Genomic DNA, 15,186 nt, shown 5'->3' with positions numbered 1-15,186 from the left:
TTTCAATGGCTTCTCACTCTCTTGAACATGTCTACGAAATGGTTTCCTTGCCTGTTTTCCAAACTGACAGGCTTCACATACCTTATGCATTTCTGCAACCTTGAATTTGGGCAATCCTGCAACAATGTTTTGGGCTTGCATTGATTTAAGTCGCTGTACATTAATATGACTAATGCGTTTATGCCAGATATCAATATCTGCAACTACACCGGTCCCATGTGCAAACATTGCTGCACTCAATTCAGGCGTGTCTATATCCAATGTAAACATTCTGCCCTTCTTCTTTCCTTTTGCTATCAAGCGACCTTTATTTTTCATATCCTCAACAAAGCATCCATGAGGATTAAATCTGACCTGTAAGCTTGCAATATTCAAAACACCTCTCTCAGAACCTAAAACGGACCTGACATTGGCTCTAAGGCACTAGGTGGGCCTCTACTACTCACTAAAACCACCCCACACGACGTCGTGACTAGGAGTGTTTAAGAACTTTGCATTTGTATGATTTTGTAGTCCAACGAATAATTCTTTCCCCCCACTCCTCAAAGGGAGTCCCTAAACATGTTGGTGTTATACACCACGTAGCATACATACAAGGGGCACCCCTCAGTTGATCACCGTGGCTCCAGTACAACTCTCCTACACACCTCGGGGATTGGCCTTAAGATGTGTTGTGAACATAGAACACATTCAAAATATAGTCCACTCTTTCAATTAAAAGATCCAAGAGATTATATATAAACCTCACCAATTAACTCCCAAGGAACTGAATATCTAGGCCTACGGCTGGGGATACTCATTCTCTCAGTGTCGATCATCACTCATACAAACATGTGCTATGGATCCAGGATATGATACCATGTGGTGTACCAATGCAAGTGTGAATATGACCATCATGCTCAAACAAGTTTATTCTTTAAAAATCAGTAATGTGAAAGTGCAAAGATAGTTCTTTTCATGATTTTCTTCTAATACGCGATTGCTTTGTTGCTTTTAGGGCCAGTACTACTGAGCTTTCTCATGCTACTAGACCCTTTTAATTTTAAACAGCCGCAAACTCTACATGATATGCATCATGAAACATCAAAATTCAACGTACTTTAACCACTCAACAATCCCCTTCCCCTTATCTCTTAAGATTTTGCATGCGTTGGTAGGTTCAAGGCGTGGATTTTAATGTATTTTTCTTTATTGAAAGTGATAAAAACTCACTCTAACAAAGAGATAGGGTAAACCTCATGCTTCAGCCCTATCATACATTCACACACATAGATTTTATTTTTCTTTTTTTTAAATGAGAAAAAACTATTTTTCTCAAATTTTCTTTTTTTCATATTTATTCATAAAAAATTTCGAATAATGATTGATTTTTTGGTATAGAGTGATTACTCTTATGGATGATGATTTTCTTAGCATGTCTCATTCCATAGAAACAACAAATGCACACCAAAAATCCAAAACGACATATTTTTTCTTAAACTACAGTCTTCGATTTTGCGTGTTTTGCCTAGAATTATTATAGGGCTGATTTTTTCATAATTCTTTCAATATGATTGATTAAAGAGAGGATTAGTAATCAAATCTAAGCATTACTAACCATCTCAAATAACAATTGATCATGAAACAATAAAATCTATATTTTTCTCATAAAATCGCTCATTATGACGCGCATTTCTCGATATTGGAGGCCTATTGATGCTCTTCCACACCCACAACTGACGATCAGTCCAACCTTGATTTACATCTCTTTCCACTCCCCCATCATCATTTGACAAAAAACGCCCATCTCAGCCCATCTCCCTCTCTCTTTTACATTGATCCATGAGAACAAACCACAAGAGGAGAGAGGAGAGAGAAAAATTGAAATCAGATCTTCTTGTATAATGCATCATTTTTTATCGTCTCTGCGGTGATGAAGAGTGAGAAAATGGTGGAGCATGTTGCCAAGAGCATCTCAATGATTGCTGATCATAAAAATGATTTTTTAATCATGGAAGGAGGTGCCGACCCTCCCCCCCTCACATTTCATAAAATGTGGCTTTTGAGATTTGATGCTTAAACCAAGCTTAAAGCTTGGTTTTAAAAAAACCGGTTCAAGTTTTTGCTTTCACACTTTTTGTCGAGTGAGTTTTCACTTTTGAGGGACCAAATGCGCTTGGATTTCAGATTTGTTTGGATGGCTAGCTTTGTGGCATTGAAATCCATAAACTTGGCCACCGTGATGCACTTTTTGGCTGTTAGATCATATAGTTGCTTCATAGTGCATAACCTTGCGGGGATTAAATGGGGGGCCAAATAGACTTTGATCGACGAACTGAGACTTGCATTGGCTTCTTGGCATCGAACTCTATCTAGGAAAACTTTAGCTCATCGATCTGAAACCATTTCATTTTACATGAAATTTGGGTCTTTTACCACATGTTGGGCTATTTTTCACTTCAAAAAATGGCTCGCAATTGTCATTTTGCATGAAAATTTGGTCTTTTATTGCTTCTCACGCTCTTTTCTGCTTCAAAAAATGACTTTAAAATCTACTCTCATTGGCGACCATGGGATAGGGCGACTTAGCCTGTTGAATCCCATGAAGTGATTTGCACAAACAGCAACCATAGAAAGCATCAAGTTGCCGCAAAAAATATATTCATAAAAGCACAAGAACATCTCTCACCCTACTCCCTGACAAAATCAAGGCATGAAAATCCGCAAGGGATAGGCCCAACATAATATGATATAATTCTAGAGCAAGTCGCTAACCAATTGCTCCAATACGGATTGGCTAAAAGAACCATCAAAGAGGTAATCTTAGTGGTGGTTTGAACTACCTACCTAACTAAGGAAAGATGGGGACCAAGAACTCCTACTAGGCGAGGACTCCTACTAGGAGAATAGGCCATCGGCCGCCTTAGGTCTTGACTCAGTATCTAAGAATCTACCAAGCTCTCACGAGGCAATACTTAATCCTTTTTTGATGCTCACTTTTATTTTTGCTTCAACCTTCCTTATTTCTTTATTTCAGCTAGTTGCTACCCCTAAGAAGACTGTTTCGTCTTCCCCAGGAACCTACTAGGCCTTCACGAGGTGATAATCAATTGCTCGTGAAATTTCTATTTCTTTTCTTTTCTAAGTGAGGGGTTAGAACCCCTTTTTATACGCCTTTGTATTGTTTTATCTTTCAAGATATATTTAGAATGTTCTCTTCTTTATACTTTGGTAGGCTTCTCTAATTGCCTCACACTAGCAAGGACACCTAGAATAACTGCCTAGAAAGCTAGCAAAACAAGGTCACTAGGACTACCTTCTAAAACATGTCTTTTAATGCCTGACAATGCCTTGACAGGAGGTAGACAACTACTCAAATCTCCCCTAGATATACTTAACCTAACCCTAGGATTTCATGCCTTGATTGTCAGTCCCCAACAAATGAAAGAAAATAACCCATGCATACACATATAGGATTCTCTGCTTAAGGAAAAAACTCGAAAAGTCAACGATACCACCTGGAATGGCCACAAGAAGCTCTCTCGTAGCAAAGGCTCCCTCTAGGCACTTCATCAAACCTGTCTGATGCAACCACTAAAACAGTAAACTATTAAATGCACCCACACTAAATAGAAACATGACCCTCTTTGCCTAAGGGAATATAACAGTTCATAACCAAACAAACTAGCCCTCTTAACCTAAATAAATAAAACATTAGAACCTTATAGAACCGGCCCTCTTGGCCTTATGAAATAATCCACTTCACTACCATTCAATAGTAGCATATTGCTGAAACACACCCTTGGTTTTAACATAACTCTACTAAAGCACAAGATCGGCCAAGGATGAGGGCTCCTTAGGCCCTACACCAAGTACATTAGGTTATTAGCTGATCCCCTTGCATAAACATCAAGGGGTGTCCAACGAATATATGACGAGACACAATCCTATGCATCCATGACATAGTAGGAAGGTGCTTAATTGCTACCTGACTCATAACCCAAACTAACCATCGGCAACCGAAAGATGACATGTTAGCAACAAGACCCCAAAGTGGTCCAAGGCTAAGGTTAGAAGGCAATTGTAAAAGCTCCCCTTAACCATAATTGAAAAAGACATCTTCAACGAAAGCATAGTTAGCTAGGCGATTGTTTCTTTGCTTAGGGCTAGTGTGGAGCTTTCTCGTGCTACTAGACCCTTTTAATGTGAAACAACCGCGAACTCTATATTATATACATCATGAAACATCAAAATTCAGTATACTTTAACCACTTAACAACCCCCTTCTCCCTATCGCTTAAGATTTTGCATACATTGGTAGGTTTAAGGCGTGGATTTTTATGTATTTTTCTTTATTGAAAGTGATAAAAATTCACTCTAACAAAGAGATAGGGATGAACTGAGGCTAAAACTTATGCTTCAGCTCTATCATATGTCCACACATATAGATATTTTTAATTTTTTTGATGGGAAAAAACTATTTTCTCTATTTTTCTTATTTTTTCATATTTATTTATGAAAAATTATAGGTAATTACTGATTTTCTTCTATAGACTTATTACTCATGGAAAATGATTTATTTAGAATGTTTCATTCCATAGGAACAACAAATGCACACCAAAAACCCAAAAACTGCATATTTTTCCTTAAACCGTGTAGTCTTGGGTTTTGCATGTTTTGCCTAGAATTATTATAGGACTGATTTTTTCATGATTCTTTCAACATGATTGATCAGATTGGTAATCAAAGACAAGCATTAGTAACCATCTCAAACAACAATTGATCATAAAATGATAAAATCTACTTTTTTCTCATAAAACTGCTAATTATGACGCATGTTTTTCGACGTTGGAGGCTTGCTGACATTCTTCATAGCCGTTAACGATCCGTCCAATCTTGATTCATGTTTCTTTCTACTCCCGCATCATCATTCGACCAAAAACACCCATATTAGCCCATCCCTCTCTCTTTTACATTGATCCATGAGAACAAACCACAAGAGGAGAGAGGAGAGAGGAGAGAGAAATACTAAAATCAAATATTCTTGTATAATGCATCATTTTTTATCATCTTTGTGGTGATAACGAGCGAGAAAATGATGGAGCCTATTGCCAAGAGCATTCCCTCAAGAATTGTTGTGATTACAGAAATGATTTTTTAATCATGGTAGGATGTTTCATAAAATGTGGCTTTTGAGATGTAAAGCTTAAACCAAGCTTTAAGCTTGGCTTTAAAAAAACTGATTCAAGCTTTTGCTTTCACACTTTTCTACCAAGTGGTTTTTTTGTTTTTGAGGGGCCAAATGCGCTCAGATTTGAGATCCATTGGATGGTTGACTTCGTGGCATTAAAATCTATAAACTTGGCCACTGTGATGCACTTTTTGGCTCCTGGATCATTTAGCCACTTCATAACGCACAACCTTGCGGGGATTAAATGGGGGGTCAAATAGACTCTAACTAATAAATCGAGACTTGCATTGGCTTCTTGGCATCGAACTCCATCTAGGAGAACTCTAGCTCATTGATTCGCAACCGTTTCATTTTGCATGAAAATTTGGTCTTTTACGGCCTCTTGATCTCTTTTCCACTTCAAAAAATGGCTCCAAGATCCGCTCTCAACCTCCAATTTCTTGGCATAAGCTCAAGCATTCTCATGAGGCTCTTGACATGTTACATTCAAAACATGCAACCGATATTGACCACCTCTCTTATAGGCAAACTCTCTTTGGAAGGTTGCATAAAATAGATCTATCATAGTTATGGTTCCAGCTTCCAAAAGTCATATTAAAGAACATTATGAGATATCCTTCACATAAACATTATGAGATATCCTGAATCTGGCACATAAACATTAACTTTTGGAACTCACTAATATGGAGCTTTACATCCTCTTCTATTGACCCATTAAAAATGGGCTATTAATGGAAAACCAAGCACTGGAAAATCTGCTATTCTTGAAGGTATTGCAATTGGTTATGCCATAATAACTATTAGGTTTGCTCTAGGGGTTTGTATCAAGGGGTTTACATCCACTCAAAGTGGGATGACTTTTCGGGGAAAGAGGGGCACTAGAGCTTCCTCCTATCTTGAACAAGTTGACTGCAATATTAGGGTCAATAAGACCTCTTACTCTTAGCAATATTGGGAGAATACCTTCTTAGGATCTTTGCTCTCTATTTAGCCCTTTCTGGTCTTTCTTGACGTTGAATCTTCGTTTCCATTAGGATACATTGGATCTATCTCAATGCTCTTTGGCATACACTAACCGACTAGGTCTCTATTAGCCAAAGCTAAAAAAATGCCACTAATTAGCATCTCTTGACAAGTGCATCACCTTTGTCGAGACTAAAAATAGGCCTGATACTAGTTCTATTGGCTTGGGCTCCTACACATACCAAACAACCCTCATGGCCTCACGACCAAGAGTATCTAGAAGATACAAAATGGTTTATCTAACTAATGCATTTGTAAACATAAGTTTCAAATTGTAGTCCAATGGTTTTCCCAACCCAACTCCAAGCAAAGGGATCTTTCCACACTTAGGTGACTACTTTACTTTGATACACACAGAAAGGGTATCCCCAGCGGAATGTTGTGGGATGTGCCGTCTAACACATAAAGAACAACAAAACATAGTTCACTCTTTTATTTTTTCCAATCTAGGATATTTATTATTTCTATACACAACCTTTCCCAAAGATAGCCACTCTAACCTATGGTAAAGGAACCACTTTCCTCAATGTAGGTCAATAATTCGACAAATAGATGCTACGCATCCAAGAGTTTTCTTTGATTCCATGCTTCATGCATATGTAATGTGTTCAAACAATTTTACTTAACAATCAGCCATGTGTTGTTGCAAAGATACTATTTTCATCATTTTTCCTAATATAGTGTGGCTTTAAGAAGACGAAAGTGGGCTAACCCATGCTTTTTCTCTAAGAGATATTCAATGGGACTTAGACACTGCACTTCAATGCACAATCATTCATTTTTTCCAATGAAAATATTCCACATTTCAGTTTCATTGCCCATTGATTCATTACATGGTCTTGATGTTATACAACATTTTCCCATATAAACACCTCTTAAATGGCACTTTAACATGGAGATGGGTGTAGACTAAGGCTAAACCTCATGCCCTACAGTCCACCATATATTTGAACATGTTTTTGAAATGATAATTTTTAACACACTTTCGGCTCTTGAACTGGCTTAAAATGTTGCTCTCAAATCAAAGCCCAAATAAAAATTTTCCCATATACCATACCCAAAATGTGAAGGAAGCTCTTGGCAAAGTACCCAAGTGAAGAAGACAAAGCATGTGCAAGGGAAAAGCAAGCAATTGATGCCTGCTTTTTTAGTGGATAGGCTGATGATGTAGCCATGGGTGATGGAGCCATGCACAGGGGACTTGGAACTTTAGCATTCTAATAGTTGCATCATGGAAAATGTAGTAAGCAACAGACTTTGGGAACAATTTGGGATCCTTGTAAAAAAGAGAGGGTGGGTGTAGATGTGGCAAGGTTTTTCTACCATCATCATGTTGCATTCAATGTTAGATTCCAAAGTATGGTCCAAACTATAAGCTGCCATCGTATGAGGCACTATGTACCACTTTTTTGCAAAAGGAAAAGGATGCAATTGAATGTTAAGAAAGTTAGGTGAAGAATGATGTCTCTTTGATAGCAAATGGGTGGAGTGATACTCAATAGTCCATTCATGGGATGGTTTCTTATTCTCGAGGAAAAATGCAATTCATTTCCTCGCATGATGCATGAAGTATAGGAAAATGTGTAGATCAGCTTGTGGAGGAATGGGCTAAAGGTGTTGAAAAAGTTGGGGTTGAAAATGTAATCTAGTTCATTGCTAATGGGTGAGGCAACAAATAGGGTAGTAGGTATGAGACTTAAGGAGAGATACTTGCATATCACATTCAGCCCGTTCTTTGCTCATTTTTTAAGAAATTTGTTGAAAGACATTGGTATCTTATCGCGGATTGATCCCTTCATCCAAAAGGGCAATGACATAATCGGTTTCATCCAAAGCCATCATTTCATTCTTAGTTAGTTCCATAGGAGATCACCTAAAAAATATCTCTTGAAGTACTCCGAGGTGCAGTTTGGCTATAGATGAAGAGACTTGAGAAGGTAAGCTTACCCTTGAAGCAATCATTGGTAAGTAATGAGTGGATGGGATGGGCTACTTCTAGATCAATGGTGGCTGGTATAACAATGTAGAACACCCTACAAGATCATACATTTTGGAAAATTAATTGAAAAGCATCAATATTGTCATGAAGCCAATAATGTGCTTAATGCAAATTGCAGATGGATGAGAGCCATGCATTGGAAAGGTTTATGAGGGGGAAGATTGCATGATTGACAAGCTAGGATAGCTTGGTTTGGATGATGCAAAGTATCAAGAAGTTTGAGATTTGTGTGAGTCAAGATGGAATGCTTATCACCCACCTATGCATGGAACAACATATGTATTGGATCCAGAGTCCCAAGGATGTGGTAAAGAGAAGGATGATGAGATAATGTAGGGTTGGGACATAATGCTCTCTAGGTTGGTTGCCACCATTGATAGTAAGAGAAGATTGGTCAAACACCAGCTTGCTTTTTATAGAAATAAGTTGGGAAGGATTTGGGTAAGCTGATGCACAAATTGATTAGTTTAAGATTAGTCCTACCTTGTGATAGGAAGATTATGGGTATATACACCTAAGATTTAAACATCAATAATACAGATTTTATCTCAAGATGCAAGCTCCTCTCCCATTGAGCAACTATGTAGTGTATGTGGGCATGTTGCATCTAAAAATAAGAATAGATTTGGGACAAAAAAAGTGAATGACTTGATATTTGTGAGTGAAAACTTGCACTTGCTTGCCAAAGTGACTTCCCTCAAAGAAGAAAAGTTTATAGCTCTTGATGAAGAAGATTTTTTGGATGTCAATGAGGATTTGGGAGATACCTAAGTCTATAGATATGGATGATGATCACGATGCTTAAAAACTTGCAAATGTTGATTTTGATAATAATTTTCTTTCTTAGACAATGTGGACGAGAGTCTTTTGGATAGTCTATCTACTGCTAGTGGTAGCCATGTATGATCCAATGGTTACTTTGAGAGACTTTCAAATCCCAAGCTACCATATTTTGTCCGCTATAGTTATTCCTTGATGCCTCTTGACTCTTTTATGTAGTATGATCTTAAATTATGATCTGTTTTGGATCTTATGTGCCATTTCAATGTAAGAAACCTTTCATCTATGAAAAAGATAAAATATATAAATGAATAGTTTGAAATATATAGATCATGTATAGTCATTCCCCTTATGTTCTTACTCTGCTTGAGGCTTTGTTCATGTTCCCTTAGAACCCCCCATTCTCGTTCCCATTCCCATTCCATTGTTACTATGCTTGCAACTGCCTACCACTGTACATCCCTTTGACTTGCATGAGGACCATATAAGATGAAATCTAGCTCAATAAGATCTTTTTGGGTGCAACTTCAGTGAATTGATTTGTGGTTTGGATTGAGCTCAAACAATTTCACGAGATTGTTGTGGATTTTTAAAAATTTGTCATTGAAACTGATAATTTCAACCATTGTTCTTTATTCATGCAAGCCTACATGCACATATAAAACATGGTAATTGGACGATTGTATGTAGAGTGTAAACGATGTAGAAATTGTAATTACATGCTATACACTCTCAAGTTAAATGTTGCTTTTAGATGGTGATTGCTATTTCTTTGAGGATCCATGGATGTTAGCATTAGGACAAGACTATGAATCTTACTAAAGTTCCCGCGGGTTCACCTTATAGAACGTGTAAGATACCATGTGAGTTCAAAAGAAAGGGTATTATATTTAGTAAAATTTATAGGATTATGTTTACAAAAGGGGTTTTCAAATTACAATTTGAAAAATATCCGTAAGTTTAGTTGAGTAGAAGGGTTAATTTTAAAGCCTTATAGCATGTAAAGAAAGGGCATTTCTTAATATCCTTTGAACACACATTATACAGATGATTTCTTATAGGTGGACCTCTTGGGATAAAATTATGGAACCATGGTTGTAAATCATATTTCACTTTTTCATGAGCCCTTCCTTCCAAAGGATTGCATTAGAAGGTTTATTTTCTAAGATAAGACCTAGAGTGGAATGCCCATAAGGGGCAGTGCCTCAACTCCAAATATTACTTGAGAGAGCAAGTAAGAGCTAGGTTGGGATTGCTCCTAAAATTAGATAGGATATATTGTGAGTCAAATGAACTATGGAACTTTGCCATACAAGGACGACTCACCAAGAAGGATGTCTAATGGATTGTTTAATTAAGTAACACACTTAGCAAGACTTGAACACAACCTCATGAACCCAATGATTTCCTTGGATGTTTCATTTGGATTGGGTTGATTTTCAATAACATGTTATAGATGAAGCAAGAATTTGAGTTTTAGTTATTGTGTTTGCTAAGTACTCTAGTACGGGGATTTTATTTTGTGGGCTTTCATTTTCGTTCTTTTCTAATCAATCTCTTTTTTTCGAGCTTTTTCATGCAACATATCCATTCTGCATATAAATAGTCTTACTTAAGGAGTACGACACGTTGCATTTACATGAACATACATCAAGAAAACAAAACCAACGAAAAACTAGTAAAATATATTCATGTCAAATAGTCGCAAGGTACACTCTTCCTAAAAACAAATCAAAGATCCCAATGCATGTAATCTCTTAGACAAAATCGGGCATAGTCACATGACGAAGTGTATAATAAACATATAAAAGTAGTAACAAAATGAAATGTCTAGAGTCTCTCGAAAAAAAAAAACACACACTCTTTCAGCATGGTACTGGTCCACACACTATGGTGGACAAACGCTCCCTATAGAGCACATCATCTATTTCTAGACACATGCAATGTCTCATCTCCTCTGCACTGGCCCGCGCCAAACCACCACACCCACAAACACATCCAAAACATAGTCGTAGCGTTTCGTAAATGTAGCTAGTAACCACCTAACCATATCACCAATCACATATCACCAATCAAGATACAGAATCTTTGTGGCCATGCAAGTAGAAACAATGAAAATACCATACAAGGTAACCTGAGAGCAAAAACATGCAAGACTACTTACCGAAAGAAAACTTGAGACCTCTCTGCTCTGCCTCTGACAATGACACCATCAACGTCCATGGGAAATACACAATCATCCATCATGTAGCTACGATACGTTGGAAACAATCTCTCTGAAATCATCTCCCCAGCCTCTCTGTCGTAGCAAGGCACAACATGACCAGCACGATGCCAAAGACACACAGTAAGATCAAGTACCTATTCACGAGTGGAAATAGAATAAGTGATCCATGTTTTTATTTAAAGCATGTAACACAAACTTTATTTAGAACATACAACCATACGTTCAACGTATCCAACTTTGTTATCTTACCGCCTCTCTAGTAACGGGATGTCGATAAGCCTTGGAGTCACACATGAGTGTCCAAGTGCAGTGAAGCACAAGCCCCACTCTTGCCGCATCCGTAATAAACTCACCTATATGCTCTGCTAAGCACATAGTGACTAAGAATCCCTGGTCGGCCAAATACTCGCGAGCAAGGTCCATACAACCCATAACTAGACCCTTTGAGAACGTGTTCCACTTGGGAATAGTCATGCCCTCTACAAACAACATTGGCATTATGATATATGAGAAGTGAGTTTGATGTAAACCTTATGTGATAGAAAGCATAACTTACCCAATGGGATGGGACCTAGAGCATCCACAAGCAAGCTCGTAGGAAAATCCACAAATATCAATCGAGCCACCTCTTGACATGGAACTCCATCTTTGCTATAAAGATGCATCTTTTGTGTTGCAAAAAACTTGTTGATGCTATACACAAAACAACATAGTCATTAATGCAAAGTAAACGATGATGCAATGCTATATGCAACATGTAAATTGATGTTCTTGCAATATGTAGTTGTCATGTCTACCTATCAAGGGCAAATCTATCAATTTGGGTCACATCCACTAATAGAGCATCGACATATGTTTGATAATGGAACCCTGCAACAATTATTTCAAAGTAATTTATTTTTAATAATCATACACGACTATCTTCATGGGTGACCAATAAAGCACATGAATTTCAAGTTAATATAAGACTTCTCACCTACTAAATGGGTCATAGGTCGCCTCTCCCAATTCTCTCGACCAAGAGATGAATCTGCAACAAAGGAGGTGGTGGGCGCCATAGAGGACTCTGGCACATTTTTTCTCCCTGGATTACCTTGAGTACCTTGGGTGGCACCTTTGGTAGCCTTGGTTGCTTGCTCCTCTACATTGGTGGGTGCGGTAAGTGGTTCATGAGTATCAACTCCCTCCTTGAATCCTACATAGTATCATTCACCCTTAGATTCCCATGCATGAGCACAAAAACTATTGCTACAAAAGCGACGAGATGTTTACATAGATTGAAGTACTTACTCTCATGCATATCTTTCTCTTGCTTAGGGATAACCCCCACAGGGTAATCCAGCCACCAAGGGCAAACACTTGCCTCCCATGCCATCAATTTTCTCTCATGTAATGATGGAGAATTCATAGTGTTCTCGTCACGAACATCAATCCACTCTCTTGTGAATTGCGGAGCTGCATCCAGCCTCTTCTCTTCTACACATTGTAGTATCCACCTGCAACATTCTTGCCAATTACGCAAGCAAATGCATGCAATCTAATATGAAAATCAAACACACAATCTAATATGAAAATGCATGCTAACCTATAAATCACACGTTTGGCTGAAAACGTAAGCTTTGGCATCTTCTCTGCAACATCTGAAGATTTCACTCCATCCAAGAGGTGTACAAAAGCCTACACAAGTTTCACAAGCACTTAACATTAGCACATATACATTTTAAGAAAGAACTTAAGAAAGCAATATGAATGCACTGCATTGAGTCAACCTGCATGACATGATTCTTCATGTTAAGCTTAAAGAACTCCTCAAATGAATCTGGTAGCTGTGGACCTTCTACTTGTATCCTATCAATCTGAAGTAGTGCCTCCGAATGCAAGTGAGCCCAATATGTCTCTTTCTTCATGTAAACCCGAAAGAGCTTATAATCACCAAAATGCGGGTATTGGGGGTCTTTGGCCTTTGTGAGACTCATAAGATGCAACAATATTTTTTTCCTGTGATGCACAACAATATACGCAAATAGAAAGCATTGAAGAAAAAAACATCACATACACACACCTTGCGTTATATATACAAATTACCTTTCCGCAGGGATTTTTGAGCTTGTGAGACAATAAAACTTGTCTCTTGTGATCTTGAGCATGCTTGCATCATCCCAGTTTAGCCCAAATAACAACTTAAAGAACTCATCACCATTTTGGGGATTAGCAATGGATAGGTATTTGTAACCCCTATCCTTAAGGCGCTCCTCTTCCACCCTTGTAGCCTTCTCCAAACGTTTCTTCCTCTCTACCTCATCTAGACCAAGAGCCTCAAGCTTCGCAGTTTCTTTTGAGATGAAGACATGAAATTCATCCTATCATTCCAAAAAAAAAACTAAATTAGAGATAGAAAAGCACATCTCATACAAGTGAGCCATAGAAAGAAAATCACCTTCCATACAAGCTGAGATATTAAACCGCAAGGAGAGTTATACCATGGAGCAACACCATGATAATACCTTGCCTCTATACTCATCTCAACCTCAGCCCACTTCCTCATGGCCGGACTCAATCTATCTAGAATGGAGTCTTTGTTTGCAATACCAAACTTTTGAAACATATACACCTCATGCGCAATATTTGGAGTAACATGAGCTCTGGAAATACTATTGAAAACAAACAAAAGCATAATATGAGAATGTAAGTGTAACATATTACAAAGAGGAGCATAGTTAAAGGAAGAAGACTTACGCGTTGGTGGTGTCTAGTGCGAGTAGTAGTTCTGCTTCCTTCGCCTTTGGCACCTCAATGAATTGGCACCGTACACTAACATGGTAGTGAGCATAGTTGGAGTACTCTGTAATTGAAAACCAACAAACATAGGAATGGGATACAAACATTCAATATTTGCATGTATAGTAGACAACTTACTTTCTTTGATGCGTTTCCACCACGTTTTAAGCCTGTGGTTTCCATCCCAAACCAAGAACTTTTTACCCTTAAGGTCTTGCCACTCTCTTCCAAGAGCCCTCTCAAAATCCTCATTTCTTTGACGCCATATTGGACCCCATTCATCTAGATTGCTGGCTGTCACAGACATGGTCTCCCCTCTCGGACTTTCAACTGACACAAGGAAGTGTCCCATAGTCTCAAGATAACCAGTGGAATCAAAGGAAGGAATCAACCACTGGGCATCATCCGTAGCAAATCTAACTACCTCATGAGGCACTAATCTGCAAAGAGGCACAAGAGGAGGCATCGTCCTCTTTTTTATATAAAATTGACTCAGCACATCCTTCATCAGTCCTAGAGAGACTTGCTTGCCTAAGTTCCTTGAGTGCTTCTTTTCTTTTTCATCATCATTCTCCCCTTGATCACTATCACCACTCACCTCTTCTTTGTCATCTAGACTATCATGCTGCACATTAGTCTCTGTAGGAGCAGATATTAATAAGTAATAATAAAAAACAGTAGCATTAAACCAATCATATATAATACATAACATTGAACAAAGAGTCATATGCAAATGAAATGGACACATAAGTGACTACCTGTGTGCTCCGCAACCCCGTCAATTGTATTGGAGTCCCCATCCACTTGTGCTTCGTCATCAATGTAGACACATCTTTTTGGACCACATCCTTTCTTTGTTGAAGGAGTGTCCATTGATCTCAAGCGCGATGATGCTTCTTGCTCTAAGATCCGCCCAGGAACACATCCTGAACGTAGCTTCATACAGACTTCACGGCTACTATGAGGTGACACACATTTCTTTCTCTTTCTAAGCACTCTTTTAGGTGCCATAACTTTCTCTACACACTTGCAAATAGATACACAATCAACCTCTTTAAGTTTAACAACACAATCAATCTCTTTAAGATTAGCAACACAATCAATCTCTTTAAGGTTAAAGATTAACAACACAATCAATCTCTTTAAGATTAATAACACAATCAACCTCTTTAAGCCACGGGACGAAGCCACACGCTTGTGCATAAGCCC

The 15,186-nt window shown here is 38.2% G+C and overlaps 1 protein-coding gene across 1 annotated transcript; it reads right to left on the bottom strand.

Annotated features, from left to right (window-relative positions):
• Positions 1–13,931: 13,931 nt before the first annotated feature.
• LOC148035202 (uncharacterized) lies at positions 13,932–14,919 on the bottom strand. Its single transcript, XM_087680788.1, has 3 exons — positions 14,752–14,919; positions 14,116–14,614; positions 13,932–14,041 (listed from the first exon to the last, which is right to left on the bottom strand). Exons 1-3 carry the CDS (start codon positions 14,917–14,919, stop codon positions 13,932–13,934), a joined length of 777 nt encoding a protein of 258 aa, XP_087536914.1.
• Positions 14,920–15,186: the final 267 nt, after the last annotated feature.

This window comes from Lygodium microphyllum, chromosome 6 (assembly GCF_053477565.2).
Source record: "Lygodium microphyllum isolate KBCC chromosome 6, Lygodium_microphyllum_v1.1.10, whole genome shotgun sequence".
In the NCBI taxonomy this organism is placed as follows: domain Eukaryota; kingdom Viridiplantae; phylum Streptophyta; class Polypodiopsida; order Schizaeales; family Lygodiaceae; genus Lygodium; species Lygodium microphyllum.
Note: the sequence above shows the minus strand (reverse complement) of the source record. Positions and strands in the feature narration are given on the sequence as shown.